Source organism: Cervus canadensis, chromosome 24, assembly GCF_019320065.1.
Source record: "Cervus canadensis isolate Bull #8, Minnesota chromosome 24, ASM1932006v1, whole genome shotgun sequence".
In the NCBI taxonomy this organism is placed as follows: Eukaryota; Metazoa; Chordata; class Mammalia; order Artiodactyla; family Cervidae; genus Cervus; species Cervus canadensis.
Genome location: NC_057409.1, coordinates 22,175,981 through 22,192,145, shown reverse-complemented (window position 1 = coordinate 22,192,145; position 16,165 = coordinate 22,175,981). Strand labels below are relative to the sequence as shown.

Here is a 16,165-nt window from a genome sequence, read left to right as displayed (position 1 = left end):
AGTATCCTCCTGTGTGGCTATATCACTGTTTTAGAAAATCCATTCACCTGCTGATGTGCATTTGGGTTGTTTTCAGTTTTATTAAAAACAAAGCTTCTATGAATATTCATGTATAAAGCTTTGTGTGAGGAAACACTTATTTTTCCTGGGTAAATCCTTAGTATTGAAATGGCTGGTCACATGATAGATTCTGTTTAATTTTTTATTTCAGCATATTATTTTTCAAGGTGTTTGTACCATTTTGCATTTCCTCCACCAATGAATGAGACTTTCAGTTTCTCCATATCCTTGCCAAAACTTTTTAACTGTAGCCATTCTAAGAGCTGGTAGTGGTATCATTTCACCAAAGATCTATAGATGGTAAGTAAGCATTCAAAGAGATGCTCAACATTATCACTCGGTTTTCTCTAGCGGTTGAGTCTGTTTATCTGTTGTATCTAGTTGAATCATTTGTCTCTCCCTCTGATACTGAAAAAGTAGGATCACATTCTCACTCAGCCCAGCTTGCCTGACATAAAACAGGAGAAACAAGGAAGAAAGAGTGTCTATTATTGGAAAATAATGAAATGTCTGTGTGTATATCAGCTGTGCATTTGCCAACTTCTGATGAATTCTGAATCTCATCTTTAACATGCTTTCCACTCACAGGTTGATTTATGGAAGGTTAATGGGTTTCATTAAATGTCTTAAAAACATGTTCTTGACTTCACATGACTTTTCCATCTTTAGTTTTATCGTGTTGCAGAAGATGCTGTGGTCACACTCACCTGGTGGACCTGAGTGAAGAGGGTCAGCAGGTCTAGAATAGTCAGGCAAACCTCTGTCGCGATGTTGGCCTCTGTGTCCACGTGGTGCACAATGTCTATTTCATTAGAGTTGCCTACAAAGTCCAAAGTAGAAAATGCATAAAGGTCTGAGACAAGTCTTTGTACCCTATTAAAAACTTTCTTCAATTACAACATAGTCATATACAACATATATACAATATGTACAATGTAGATACAATATACATCCTATGTATAGACATACAATCTTTACTGGTGTTTTGATGAGTAATTTAGTAAATCAAAATGCTTTCATTTATACAATTTCTTTATCGGCTAAAGCAAAAATACTAGACAGAGTTTTCAGTGGATGCTGTAGACTGAATATGTGTGTTCCCCCCAAAATTCACATTGTTGTTCCTGTTCAGCCACTAAGTCATGTCTGACTCTTGGCAACCCCATGGACTATGGCATACCAGGCTTCCCTACCCTTCACTATCTCCCGGAGTGTGCTCAAACTCATGTCCCTTGAGTCAGCACAGGATGAAAAAGCAAATTCATAGGTCAAAGCCCTAGTCCACAATATGATGGTATTTGGAGGGGGGGGGGTCTTTGAGAAGTAATTAGGTTATAAGGATGGAGCCCTCATGATTGGGATTAGTGCCCTTTTAAAAAGAGACACCAGAGGGATCATCTCTATCTCCACCATGTGAGGACACAGCTATAAGGTAGCCATTTGCAAAGCAGGTTTCTACCAGACATCAAACCTGCTGGCACATTGACCTTGGATCTCCTACCCTCTCTCTAGAACTAGGAGAAGTAAATATTTTTTGTTTAAGCTACACAGTCTGATGAATCTTGTTTTAGTAGCTTGAACCAATGAAGACAGTGTGTGTGCCCTTTTCATTGGTCAGGTATGGAGTTTCTAAAGAATCAGAGTAGTCTGTTCTTTATTTCCCACTTCTTTTCCATTGGTTCAGCTGTCAGTATAGTCATATTTCCTCCATAATCAGTCTGGGTCAAGTTTTATGCTCCAGGTTAATAGATCAAATGTAGAGTCTGAGTGGATGATCTGCACAAATGACCTCTTCAGAGAGGTACTAAATGTATTTATAGGTTAAGGCAAATACTGTCAAATAGCTAACTTTGGTCATGTGTCCATAATCAAGAACACTTACATGATATGAAAACATTGGATCTCATTTTTTACCTCATTCACACCTAGAATGTGTGCAACACTGGATTCAAGATGGTGCGCCTGCTGCTTCTGGGACACAGGCAACTTTTTCTCTTCCCAAAGAGTGGATAATAATCAGGTTGACCCAGAGTCACTTGGTTCCCAAGTGAGGGATCAAACCCATGCCCCGTGCAGTGGGAGCACAGAGTCTTTACCACTGGACCAATAGGGAGTCCCAGGACACTATGTTTTTAAGCTACTCCCTGCTGATTCTCTCCTCTCAGGAACATTCCCAGGGCTACGGCAAGCCTGAAAACCAGTGGTCTGAGGAGCACAGCAACACTCCCTACATTCTGAAACACAGTGAATTTATTTCCTGCACATGTCTAGAGAAAAATGATAACCATCTTGCTGGTATTGTTTCCGGTTTACTTACTGGTCATGGTATTGTCTAACATCTGGAGGAGTTTGGGGTTAGAAAGTGCATTTTTGCCTCGAATTATTGGTAAAGTTTGTGACCTGTGCTGCTTCTGTCCTTCATGACTGGAAGTGGTGTGCATCCTGGAAATGAAATGAGAAAAATGGTTAAAGTCGTAGGGATATGAAAGCCAAATGTTTGTTCAAATTCTCTTGATTGTGTCATATTAACATTTTGAATAGAGACTTTTTACGAAAAACCATTAATTATGGGGTGACACGATGACAGAAACTTTAAAAGTACTTTTGGAGAAATTTTATTTAAGCCAAAACAGTGTTCAGAATGATAATAGATACTAAAGGATAATGGGTTTCCCAGGTGGCGTTAGTGGTAAAGAATTCATTTGCCAAAATAATAGATACAGAATTAAATTCTGCACAGTCATATTCATTATTATTTAATGAAGTCATGGGATTCCATAGATATTATGTTGGCTATTGGATGCTCAGAAAGGCATATTGATAAACATTTATAAGTAAAATACTACATAACTCAACTGGTATCAGTTATTTTTAGGGGGTAAAATATGAAAAAGCAAAATCTGGTCTGAAACAACTCTTTGTCTCTTCTTAGTATTTAGAGGAAGAGATACTGAAGAGTCAAGCCTCAAAAAGAAGCAATGGTTTTCTCTTTGTCTTACTTCTCAAGGTTTATTTGGTTCTGGCTAAATCAAGTGCTCTGAGTGGATCGGGGCCCAAGAAATCTGACTTTGGTTTTCAATAGCCAAGAGAGTCTGGATCATTTCTGCAGCTACAGGGAATAATGGGTTTGGGGCTGTATGGCTTAAACTTTGGGACTGAATTACTTCCAGTGTCCTTCTGTCTGTAACTCCTGGAGGAAAAGCCATGGTTTTGGGGAAGGGATTTGGGGAAAAAAATCAGGTGTTCAGGGGGGACCCTGAAATCTAACTTACCAGACATCCTCTAAACAGCAGTGACATCAGCTGGGTTACGATCGTCATTAAAATCATTGTTTATGGTCCTCTCTCCTACTACCAATTGTCAAAACATGCCCATTACATTTTTTATTTGCTTTCTCATAAGGGGGCCACTCAAGTGGTCCCCGTGGATAAAGAGGCAAAATTTATTCTATGATTTATTAGCCATTTACTACTTCCATATTACTTTCTAAAGTTCTTTCTAAAATACAGCCATTTTCGTATTGTATATTATTATGATACCCCTGGGAAGAATAAATCAAGCTGGAGAAAACTTTAGCAAAGATTTGGATTGACTAGACCCAGAGGAGATTTAAGGCAGCATTTCAGCCTAATGTTTTCTGTAGGGTAGTTTATGAGGGGTGATCCTAGGTTTTTTATGCTAGTCAAATCAGTCTGATGACTAAAAAAACTAACATGAGCTTATAGGGCCAGATATGCTTCCTTATTGCCTTTGACCCTTAAAAAAATTACATTAAACTCTAAGAATATGGTTAAATTATTACTGTTACTGAAAGGAAAGGGCAGATACGACCTCATAGTTTACTTTGTCACCAAGAGATTAGCAAACATGAAGATAGTCATTGATTGGAATTATATCTTTCCAGGCTTAATAAAATTAAGATACTCTTTGACCCTATGCAAGAATCCACCGGCCAATGCAGGAGACACCAGAGACCACGTTCAATCTGTGGAGTGGGAAGATCCCCTGGAAAAGGAAATGGCAACCTATTCCAGTATTCTTGCCTGGGAAATCCCATGGACAGAGGAGCCTGGCAGGCTACAGTCCACGGGGTCACAGAGTCGGACATGACAGTACACACAACAACCACACAAGGCATTGTACAAGGTCACAGAAATAAGGCGTAATTCTTGCTTCTTAGGTCTTTACAAGTTAGTGGGGCAGATGGGGAAATACTTGCAAAGTTTCTTCTTAGAAACGTACAGAGTTATTTGAAATCTGTGTCTGGTTTGAAATATACATATAAGTAAGTAAGTAAAGTCGCTCAGTCGTGTCCGACTCTTTGCGACCCCATGGACAGTAGCCTACCAGGCTCCTCTGTCTATGGAATTTTCCAGGCAAGAGTACTGGAGTGGGTTGCCATTTCCTTCTCCAGGGGATCTTCCTGACCCAGGGATCAAACTCAGGTCTCTGGCATTGCAGGCAGACACTTCCCCGTCTTAGCCACGAAGGGATATTTCATATGTATGAAATATACATATACATATACATGCATATGCATGTGTGTGTACACAGTGTGGGTATCCACACCCTATATATATATGTGTGTGTGTGCTAAATTGCTCCAGTCATGCCCCACTCTGTGACCCTATGGACTGTGGCCCACCAGGCTCCCCTGTCCACGGATTCTCCAGGCAGGAATATACTGGAGTGGAAGGCCACGTCCTCCTCCAGGCAATCTTCTCAGGGATTGAACCCGCGTCTCCTTTGGCTCCTGCATTGCAGGCGGATTCTTTACCACTGAGCCACGGGAGAACCCAATACATATACACACACATACACATCCACATCCACGTACACTCACAATATAATTTTAAATATCAAGCAAATGTGACAGTACCATTGTGACAAAAGGCCAGAAGTCTGGCAGGATGGATTGGATCCTTTGAGAGTTCCATTGTTCTGGGTGGACTGCACGAATTTAAATGCAGCAGCAATTTTTCTGCAAGGAAAACTGAAGTTTTAATCTTAGCTCAGTGTTTGCAACTGATATATAAACAAAAAATGGCAACTGACAAGGAGATTACTGGACAATGAAATCTTTCATATGTTATGAAAAAACTACATTTTTTTCTGGGAATGGGAAATTGAGGCTTTAGGGAATGTGCTGGGGTGGTGGGGCACTGCTGTCTCTTATGGGAAAGGATGAGCACACAGTTATTCCGGATTAGCTGTTTTTTTAAGTATATTGGAAGTATTTTCTTAAATATGCATCTTCTAAGTTACATTCATATGGAGACAAATTGGTTGAAAAGCTACATGAAATGTGGTTTCTTTTCAGAAATGTGTGTTTTGTGCTTTTCCTTCGGACAATGTTAACTATTCTTGGATCTACTATGGGTATAGTGTAATCATCAAACATGCTTTGCTTAATGTGAGGTCAACCTTAAAATCCTATTTGCATTTTAAGATTTCTAACATATATATATATATGATTTCTTTCAAAAGATCAGACTATGATTCTTTTCAAAAGATCGGACTATGATTCTTTTCAAAAGATCAGACTAATCTTTTGGAGTTTAAAATGATTACCTTATTATGTTCCGTTTCCCTAAATATCTGAAATTTTGAAGACAGACGCTAGAAAGGAAAAAAAGAAGTCACATTCTAATTATTCATACCTTTTTATCTATACAAAGTGTTCATCCAAGTACATTAAAAGAAAAATACAGTTTTCTTTAGATACTTTATACATTATTATTGATAGATTATTCACCATATGATACTAGAATGAAAAATGGTATACTAAAATCATTTGAAGGTTCTAGAAAAAAAGTCTTAGGTAATCAACTCTAAAACTTACTCCAAGATGCTGAAGAAGTCAGACACCTCTGGACTGGGGGCTCTTTGCCAGTAGGCAATCAGAGTCTCTGAAAGGAAACACCAAGTAGCATGAGACTCTTGGAAGTTCAAAGTTTTTTCCTTTTTTCTTAAAATTTAATTTTAAAGAGCTCTCTTTACCCTCCGAAATTGTTTTCATAATGTGTAGAAAGCACATGAGAAGACTCCTGGTTTCTGCTTGATCTAACTTGTCAAATCGGAGAGTTGAGCCTATCAAAGACAAGGGTCTTGGGATCTAGGGGTGAAAGAAACAACAAGGATTGAGGAGGAGGAGGCAGCTGACTTGAAACGCGCTTGGCAAGTTCGGGAGGGAAGTCATACCTTTTCACAGTTGTCGGTCTTCTCACTGCTCTTCTCAGTGGTACTTGGATTGGAGTCAAGACTTGCTAATGAAGCTCTGGAATCAGCATGGGTTACTGTAGAAATAGCTATTGATGAAAATGCTGTAAACACAAGCCACAGCACACAGACGGTAATGAGATGCATGGGCACACACACACACACACACAAAGCTAAAATGAACCAAAAAGATGCTGATCATTCAGGTATTGTGAAAGGCTGACACAATAGAGTCTGGGATTGGCATGAAAGATATGCAACTTTTAAAATATTATTTTAACAGCCATGCCAGTATGAAGGATTTAAGAACATTTAGACCATTATAACTGGAAATAAAGTATGCTCCTTTGATCTCTTACAAAGCTTTTTAAAGAACGTTTCTGTTTTGAAATGCTTAATAAAAGTTCTTAAGGATGCTTTAGAGGAAGCAGCTTTCAATTTTTGACAGTTTGTAAGAAATTAAGATGACATTTCCAAAATAGTTCTTAAAAATAATCTTTGAAGTGGAAGGGCTATTATATTTTAAAAGGCTGTATGCAATGAAAACATCATGATTGTTTCCAGAATGAAACAATTTGATGACATCGGAGAAGACTGCTTCTTAATCCAAGTAGAAATGAACACTAAGTAGAAGAGGAAGTTGTTGGATGACATTCAGAGAAACATGTAACAAGACTCTTTAGCTATATAAATGCAGAATACTTTGCCTCATACATTATGTACAATGAATGAGTGGGTAAAAAGCACAGTGATATACAATGTAAACACAGATGAGTGTTAAACACGATCATCTGGAAGGTCTGAAGTACCTGCTATAGAATTTAAAACATCTTTAGAAAATGATGTGTCTGCAGAGTTGGCATGTTTCATAGCTGACTGGGTGTGGAATCCTCCGTTGGTACTGAGGTCATCTCTAGACCCCTGTATTCAAAGCACAGAAGAGATGAGTGGGAATTAACATATTTCAACATCATAAACCTACAAATGTTTTCTACATTACATTTTCAATTAGATGATATGAGATGTGATTTTTTATATTTTTGCAAAATCTTCTGCCAAAGTAGGCAAAGAAAGTGAATACTGTCAAACCATAATCTTAGTCACAATTTGATTTCTTATGTGATTTTTAAATTTTTAAACAATGTAGTGGAAAGTCTTTCAGATATAGATTAAATCAGTGGTCCCCAACCTTTTTGGCACCTTTTGGTTTTGTGGAAGAAAGGTTTTCCACAGACCCTAGGCAGAAGGATGGTTTGGGGATGATTCAAACATGTTACATTTATTGTGCATTTTATTTCTATTATTATGACATCAGCTCCACTTCAGATCATCAGGCATTAGATCCCAGAAGTTGGGGACTCCTGGACTAAATGACTACAATGGTTATTGATAAATTTACTGATTTAAAAAAATTTTAATTGAACTATAATTGATGCACAATATTATATAAGTATAGAACATAGGGATTCACAGTTTTAAAGGTTACACTCCATTTACAGTTATTATAAAATACTGGCTACATTCCCCATGTTGTACAATATATCCTTATAGCTTATAAAATTATAATAATTTTATATATAACACTTTGTACCTCTTAACCCCTGTTTCTATGGCTCCTCCCTTTCCCTACTGGTCATCACTAGCTTGTTGTCTATATCTGTGAGTCTGCTTATTTTTTCTGTCATATTCACTATTGGTTATATGTTTTGGATTCCACCTATGAGTGGTATCATAAATTCATTGATTACATTTAGATTATCATTATTATCATGGATTTTTAAATGTATATTATTATTATTAAAAACTAGATGTTAGGTACTCATAATGTACCAGTCTCTATGATGCATGTTTTCCATTACACATTTAATCCTCCTAAGAATCCTGTGATAGAGGTATTCTATTCCATTTTATAAATGAGCAAAAAGCTGAATAGCTTATTGAAGGTTACATAGATAGTAACTGATACTGGTCCAAGGTCAAAAAAAATTTCAGACATAGTTCCTAACTTCTAGACACTGTATCAACACCTCAAAACACCTATATCAATGCTTATATATGGAATCTAGAAAAATGGTACAGATGAACCTATTTGCAGGGTAGGAACAGAGGTGCAGATGTAGAGAATGGATGTGTGAACACAGGAGGGATGGGGATGGAGAGGGTGGAAAGAATTGAGAAAGGGCCATCCAAGCAAGCAGGGAAGCCCCATATGTCCACTCCCACGTGCAACACAGACAGCTAGACAGCTGCTGCATGCGTCACACAGGCAGCGGAGCTTGGCGCTCTGTGACGACCCGGGGCGGGCGAAATGAAGGGCTTGGGTGGGAGGGAGGTCTAACAGGGAGGGAATATATGTATGCATATGGCTGACATACTTCATTGTACAGCAGAAAGGAACACAACAGTGTAAAGCAGTTATACTGCAATAAAAAAACAGATAAATAAAAAACCAAAAGCAAACGCCGCCCCCCTCCCCCCCAAAAAAAACCACCGAGCAAGAAGCACTGTTCTGTTTAATCCTTAGTTTGCTCACATTTAGGGGAAAATGGTTATCCAGGCCAAAAATATACATATAAAAAAAAGGCAAGCTCTTTATTAAAACAGACACTTGGAATAGTATGCAAACTTACCTGATTCGATGTATTGACGGTAAAAGGATACAGGTCCTTCAGGTAAATCCTTGGCATATTGTCCAGAAGCATGCCATAGAGGGGCATGTATAAACTGGCTATCTGGGCCTGCTTTTCCTAGGTAGAAAAGGAGTCAAAAGAAATGATTCATACAAAAATCAATAGACTCGAAGAAAAAAAAAAAAAATCAATAGACTTGTAGGTCTGATAGGCACTTAATGCAGTGAACCATTAAATGGTGTTTAGAGAAGGGAGAAAGAAAGATCACTTACTGGTTCTCTGTATCGATCATCAAATGAATGCTTAGCCATTAGATTTTTTAGGACAGCTAAAGCCAAGTGCCTGATATCTTGATCTTCTTGCAGAGCAAAGCCAACTTCTCGGAGCAGAATTCCGATTAAGAAGTGTTTGCGGCAAAATTCATTCGTGACTGAATATTCAGGCATATCTTTGTGAGGAAGGTAAAAAGATCATGTTACTGAAAGTTAAATGATCACTTTACAATCAAGAGAGGTGGAACAAGCAACTATAAACCCCTTTCGCTATTAGCAGGGATTCAGCAATACAGTCTTGTATGAAAAATGTGAAGAGGGGTATTCAGTAAATACTGTGTATTCTTATGCAAAATAGTGCATGTGTGCATGCTGAGTCATTTCAGTCATGTCCAAATCTTTTGTAATCCCATGGACCAAAGTCTGCCAGGCTCCTCTGTCTATGGGACTTTCCCAGCAAGAATACTGGAGTAGGTTGCTGTTTCCTGCTCTGGGGATCTTTCTGACTCAGGTCTACGTGTTAGGAATAAGGAACTATTAGAACACTCCACAACATATCTGACCAGAAGTAAAGTAAACACATCTATTTTTTTCAGTCTGTGAAAACAGTGTTGAAGGCAGAAGTTCAGGGAATGTGGAAGTTCAGGAAACTAACATCAAAGGGCTTAGGTTAAATACATTTTTCCATGAAATACTGAGTAACAGTGAGGAGCCAGAAATAAAACAAAACTTGCAAATTGCCCATTTATACCTAGAAAAAAATTTGCCCAGACTATTTCAAGTTATGAACTTGGCTGGGCTAAAAATAAACTGATATGATTCTAATGATCTCAATTTTGAGAGAAGGGTTAGAACCAGGCTGTGACTTATTGATAGAAATATTATATAAAGATAGTTTCATTGAATAAGCATGTTATTACATATGACTGGGAATTTCATGTATGGTTACACTAAGGAAATTCCTGATGCTTTGGAAATTAAAAAACGTTCAAACTCTGGAGAATAAAGTATGAAAGAATTCAAACTAAGGAAGCATTTAATTATTTGTGATAAAAGAAAAGCTCACTCAAATTTTGACTATTTTGATTAGATGATATTTGATATTTTTATATATTTGATTATATATTTGATTAGATGATATGACTATTAACATCTAGAAACTGGAAATATGAAGTGTTTATACTCATCAATATTATTGAAATACAAAGTGGTTATCGATGCTGAGATAGTGTAATAGAAAATAAAAATCATTTACCTGATGCATGTAATTCTTGTATTGATTCTGAAGGTGTCAAGGGATCTGAATTTAATATAAATAAATAAAAAGTTCAGATACATACATATTCAGATAAACACCATATTCATTAACTATGTGTAATTTATACTGAAAAATTAAAATATGTTGTCCTAAAATACAAGTGAATTCCTTCAATAAAGCTTTGCTTTTCAAGACAAGTACCTTTGGTTGTTTACTTCTTTTCTTAAGAAAGACTGTCATGAAGAGAATTATTTTAATTCTTAGCCTTCTTCTTGGGCACTGTTTTTTCCTTCTATCAGAAATCTGCTTGCTATGAAACATGTTTTTATGTTTACCATTGAAATATCAGATCTACAAAGAGACTACCAGGTCTCTGAGCTACTGATAAATAGTAAACAATCCCTTTTACTTATTGATAAATAGTAAATTATCCCTTCTCCAAGGTAAATTCCCGACTCAGGAATTGAACCGGGGTCTCCTGCATTGCAGGTGGATTCTTTACTAGCTGAGTTACTGGGAAGTAAATAGTAAACAGAATCCAAATGACTGAAACAGACTTTGATCCCCTTGACTGTCTTAACCAGCCTGCCTAATGCAGTGATAATTTGGCACTAGTTACGAAGTTAATATTCTTTGATTTACAAGCACCAATTGTATGGCTGTGTTGGGCTTCTCTTTGATGAAAAAGAAAACATAAACAAAAATTGAGAAATACAGTGTTGTACTGTTTACCACATGCTATCATTTTCTACATTTAAACCTGATTACCTGGGTCTAATGCCCCTGTGACAATTTCAGACAAAACCAAAACTGAGGAAACAGGAATACAAACAGAAAAGGTAAGACAAACAAATAGATGTGTTCCCTTTGTAGGAACTGATAAAAATCTGGGACTTATTACCTGGAATGTTTGCTGATCTTATGGGGAGACACAATGGAATAAAGTGTTCATGCTGACATACTTCTTGGAGAAAATCAAATTTATACTGGCATAAGGTCTGAAAAAGAGGCAAAAGAATGACTATTATTCACACACTAAGAAAGTCAATAGAAAATCTGCACTTGAATCTTATCTCTAAAAAGGAAGTGGAGTTACTTTTGTGTGACCACTGGATCATTGTTAAGTTTAAAGGATTTTGTCCCCTCTAAAGTGGTAAATGTAGTCAGGCTCCCTATTTTTGGAGATTGGTCAAGGCCTGTTCAGGAAGTGATTTCATTTGCAACCTACCTTGAGCTTCTATGTGATACAATCTTACTGAGTTCTATTTTTTCACTTCTTTTAGCATATAGCAAAATATATTTATTCTGAGAAAAACAGTGCCTCATCACATGTACTAAGGTGTACAACTACATTCAGCTTGAAGAACAGATCACTCCAATCAACTTCTAAGATCCAGCGCTAAGGAAGACAATGGTGCAGATAATCTAAACTTAAGAGTAAATCTCTCTCCATCTTCCATTTATTCTGAGAGTACATTATCTCATTCCACCCCTTTCTTGCTCTGGCAAACAGGTCTGTCATCTCAATGTTTTGAGTAGGACAGTGATAAATGAAGTGCAAACATGATCCAAAACAGCTTAATACAACTGCATAAATAGGAACAATTAGCAAGTCCATAACCATTCTATTTTCATTGTCATGCAAACTAAGTAATCAATTTTTAAGACTCAGTTAGCTTGTGTTCATTTTATTCCCTAAAAACATCTAACAAAATAAAATATATTTCATTTGCTCAGATATTTTAGAATCATAATTTGTGACAACTTTAGTCAGTAATTTAGAATACTGACATCTCAAACAAGGGTAGTATTTGACTTAATCCTTTGTACATCAAAGTGAAAAGGAACATAATTAAATTACATGGTAATCACTCTTCATTGTGTATGTTCCATTTGGTCTTTGATAAGATATATAATTTAGGGTCACTGGAATCATACCTAAAAGGATATTCTGCAAATTTCATGCATAATTGGAGCACTAATGAAGGACATTTTTTCAAAAAATATTTACAGAAAGAACTGGATTTTCAAAACTGAATGACATATAATCATGCAGTTCTCCTTGCTAAATCTCCACAGCTAAAAATTAACCTTCAGGCTCCTAAGCCTAACATGAAATGCTCCAAGAAGATCATTATTTACTTTTGGAATTTCTACATTTGTTTATTTCTATAAGTGTAAATACATTCTATTTATATATTTGTAAATGTATTTCTATATTCTTTCCCAAAATGTAGATGACTTCTCTTGGGGACTTATTTTCCTCCCGATGGGGAAAGGTTAATGGGGAGTTATTAATTCAGGTGCCCTCTCTTCCACATGACCCAAAGCAGACCGGTTACGTGCTTCCTCTCTGGAGTGTAAATCTTTTAAAAAAATTTTTTATTGTAGTACAGTTGATTTATAATGTTGTGTTAGTTTCAGATGTACAGCAAAGTGGATCAGTTATAATATATATATATCCATTCTTTTTTAGATTCTTTTCCCAAGTAGGTTATTATAGAATATTAACTAGAGTTCCCTGCACTATACAGTAGGTCCTTATTAGATATTTATTTTATATATTACCATCTGTATATGTTTATCCCAATCTCCTATTTACCACATCCCCCCATGCTTCCTCTTTGGCAACCATAAATTTGAGTGAGTCCATTTCTGTTTTGTAAATAAATTTATTTGTATCTTAAAAAAATTGGATTCCACATATAAGTTGTATCATATGGTATTTGTCTTTCTCTGAGTTACTTCACTTAGATAATCTCGAAGTCCATCCACATTGCTGCAAATGTCCTTATTTCATTTTTTACAGCCAAGTAATATTCCACTATATACATGTAAGCAGAGTGTTAAGAGGGAGAAAATGGTCCCATTTCATTATTTAAGGAGCAGCAGACCTTGGCCCCAGGTTCATCCTTTGTGATTACTCTTTTGCCCTGGAAGTGCCTTGGTCTCTGTTTTTTTCTAAGCCTAGTTCTCCCAATATCCTTCCAATAAAGTCCCTTTTGCTCAAATTGGAGTAAGTTTCTGTCGGTTGCAACACAAAGAGCCTAAATGCTTAATGATACAAGTTTCAGAGTCTGGCCCATTTCCAGTCTTATGTCCCTCTGGCATATGCCATATTATACAGCTCAGTGGTTCTCAAACTTGAAAGAACACAGAAATCACCTGAAGGTGATAGGAACCTTGCTGCATTCCAGATTTCTGGGCCCCACCTGCAGTAGCTCAGCTCTGAGATCACTGGTCTAGGAACCACACTTTGGGAACCACTGCTCCCTAGATATTAGTACTGTCTCCTGTCTCCCGACACAGAATCAATATTTATGTAAGGTGATCAACTGTTCCATTTTTCCCAAGACTGAAAATTTCCAGAGAAGTGGAACTTGCTAAAACCAAGACAGTCCTGGGAAAACCTGAAGAAGAAGAATTGCAACCAGAATCACTCCTCTCACAGCCCACAAGAAACAGAAATGAGATGTAAACACTTTCAACTCCATGCCCATTTGTCCCCCATGAAGGGAGGACTTGGAAGACTTGCTGAGCTGATGAGCCATTTTAAAAGCCTGCCTTTCATTGTATAGAAATTATTTTTTGATACAAATAATGGATAGGTTATTATTTTAGACAGATTATACACAGAGACCAGTGTATTTATTTGTAATGCAACAGTTTAGAAAGCCATCACCCCTGAACGTGGTTCTTACCTTGGGATCGCCAGAGGAGAACATGCTGATGTAATTGTTAACCATCTTAAACACAAAACCCCGGTCCATAAATGTAAAGCAGCGCTAAAAAAAAAATAAAATTCTAAATTCAGATGTTTTTAAGGATCATTAAAGATGTTAGAAAAGATGATTAGAAATATTGAAGCAAAATAACATTTCACTAAATGTGTTATACAATAAATGTTTGAACAATATCTACAATATGCTTAAGCATTCATCCACATATGGCAGCTAATTAAAATACCAGATATAGGACACACACCAGAAAGTGACAAACCCATATTTATCATTTTTCATAAAACATCTCTTGGAGCTTTGCAATGAGATATTGCAAAGCCCTTTCCATTTAATATAGAAATTTTTAGCTTTCTTTTTTTTTGTGAAATTTTTAGCTTTTACTTGTCTATTTTTTAACCACTTTGCTACATTTTATTATTGTTTTTTAATATTTTTTTTTCCACAGTTCCTTAGGTGAAGATCATTAACTGTACAACATCAGATAGGAACAGGGGCAGCAGAGACACGTCAGGGAAACCTTTTGCAGTCTCACTGGCCTCTTTCAATAGCTTTTCTTTTCAGCCAAGGCAGCTTGAATTTGAAGAGTGAAGGTAAGAGAGCCTGAGATTTCTCAGTGAGCTGTTCACTGTCTGTCTTACTCTGTCTTCACACTCTCGTAACTATAATAAGAGAGTCTCAAGCAGTAGGTAGGTTTAGAGGAGTCAGGCAAGCATTGCAAGTCAGCTCAGCATCTGCTCTCTATCCCAAAGACTAATGGTCATGTAACCAGTAACCAAGCTACAGGGGCCAGTTCCTGCACTGGAAAAGTGTGAAGTGGGCATGGACCATGTTTCCTATGCAGCATCTTGGGCACTATAGTAGATTAGCTTATGGAGGTCATCACTGCATGTGTGTTTCATTCTACCCATCCACAAGTGTGCAAGCATGTGTACCATGTGGGAAAATTTCTCAGCTGCTGTATCACTCAGTATAGAAGGCTTCTTTCTCATCCAGAGTCCAGTAGGGTCCATCGTAATGGTTTTGTATTTCTTAGTTTCTCCTCAGTTTTACAAACAAATCTCTTTTCTCAGAAAGGACTGGACATAAAATCTTGTTATAGGGAGTATGCGTGTGTGCATGCCCAGTTATTTCAGTCATGTCCAACTCTTTGCAACTCTATGGACTGTAGCCTGCCAGGACCAGAGTGGGTTCCCATGCCCTCCTCCACCTCCTCCAGGGGATCTTCCTGACCCAGGGATGGAACCCGTGTCTCTTATGTCTCCTGAATTGGCAGGCGAATTCTTTGCCACTAGTGCCACCTGGAAAGCCCTATAGGTAGTATACCAAGTGGAAGGTTTCCCACTGAAATATGCCCATGTATAAACATGAGTTATTTTCTCTAATAACATGTTTCCAGTTGATTGGTCAATCATATGTTTTGTTTCCCTTTCCATTTTTCTATGTTTTATTCTGAGTTTTTTTTCATGTACCTATTCATTACATACTACTTCATTTATATTCTCATTTTCAGTATGAATTTAAGTTCTTTCAATCATCTCCCTTTAGTAAAAAAAGTCAATGGCTCCCTGATCCTCCTATCTCCCAATAGAACAGTGAAGAAAGGTAACACCAGAGCATAATCACAGGTGCAGAAGATGTAGAGAACTTATCTTGGGAGGAGGGGAGGGAGAGGGCTTTGACGTCCTCTGCACTATGCAGGCTTTCAGCAAGTGGGTCACGTTCTCTAAGGTTCTCCATCTGTAGAATGAAGTCCCAACTGGTGACCCTTGGAATATTCCCAATGTGGAGCTCTCTCCCTGGAGACCTCTGCTATTGCTGTCTCCTTCCTGCTGGGAAGCAGCTTGGGTCTCACTTTGCAGAGAGGAAGACCATCTAGTATAACTGTGGGTTCTAGAACCTTCTCAAGAAAGAGTGCAAGAGCAGAAGCACTTTGGTCAAGTCACAGGGCACCTTGATTAGACGGAGGAGGAATCTGAGTCCTGTCAT

The 16,165-nt window shown here is 37.4% G+C and overlaps 1 protein-coding gene across 8 annotated transcripts in view; it reads right to left on the bottom strand.

Annotated features, from left to right (window-relative positions):
- The window catches only part of DOCK10 (dedicator of cytokinesis 10), a 298,093-nt gene that overhangs the window by 32,575 nt on the left and 249,353 nt on the right, over nt 1–16,165 (bottom strand). For 7 of the 8 annotated variants that reach the window (XM_043444648.1, XM_043444650.1, XM_043444645.1 and 4 more), the window contains exons 29-41: nt 14,141–14,224; nt 11,341–11,437; nt 10,437–10,481; nt 9,182–9,357; nt 8,910–9,026; nt 7,089–7,200; nt 6,262–6,383; nt 6,061–6,175; nt 5,903–5,969; nt 5,632–5,679; nt 4,940–5,041; nt 2,378–2,502; nt 768–880 (exon numbers count right to left, since the gene is read on the bottom strand). In XM_043444648.1, the coding sequence (XP_043300583.1) occupies nt 768–880; nt 2,378–2,502; nt 4,940–5,041; nt 5,632–5,679; nt 5,903–5,969; nt 6,061–6,175; nt 6,262–6,383; nt 7,089–7,200; nt 8,910–9,026; nt 9,182–9,357; nt 10,437–10,481; nt 11,341–11,437; nt 14,141–14,224 (1,323 nt within the window). The remainder of the gene's footprint in view (nt 1–767; nt 881–2,377; nt 2,503–4,939; nt 5,042–5,631; nt 5,680–5,902; nt 5,970–6,060; nt 6,176–6,261; nt 6,384–7,088; nt 7,201–8,909; nt 9,027–9,181; nt 9,358–10,436; nt 10,482–11,340; nt 11,438–14,140; nt 14,225–16,165) is intronic. The other variant, XM_043444647.1, reaches the window with a different exon arrangement.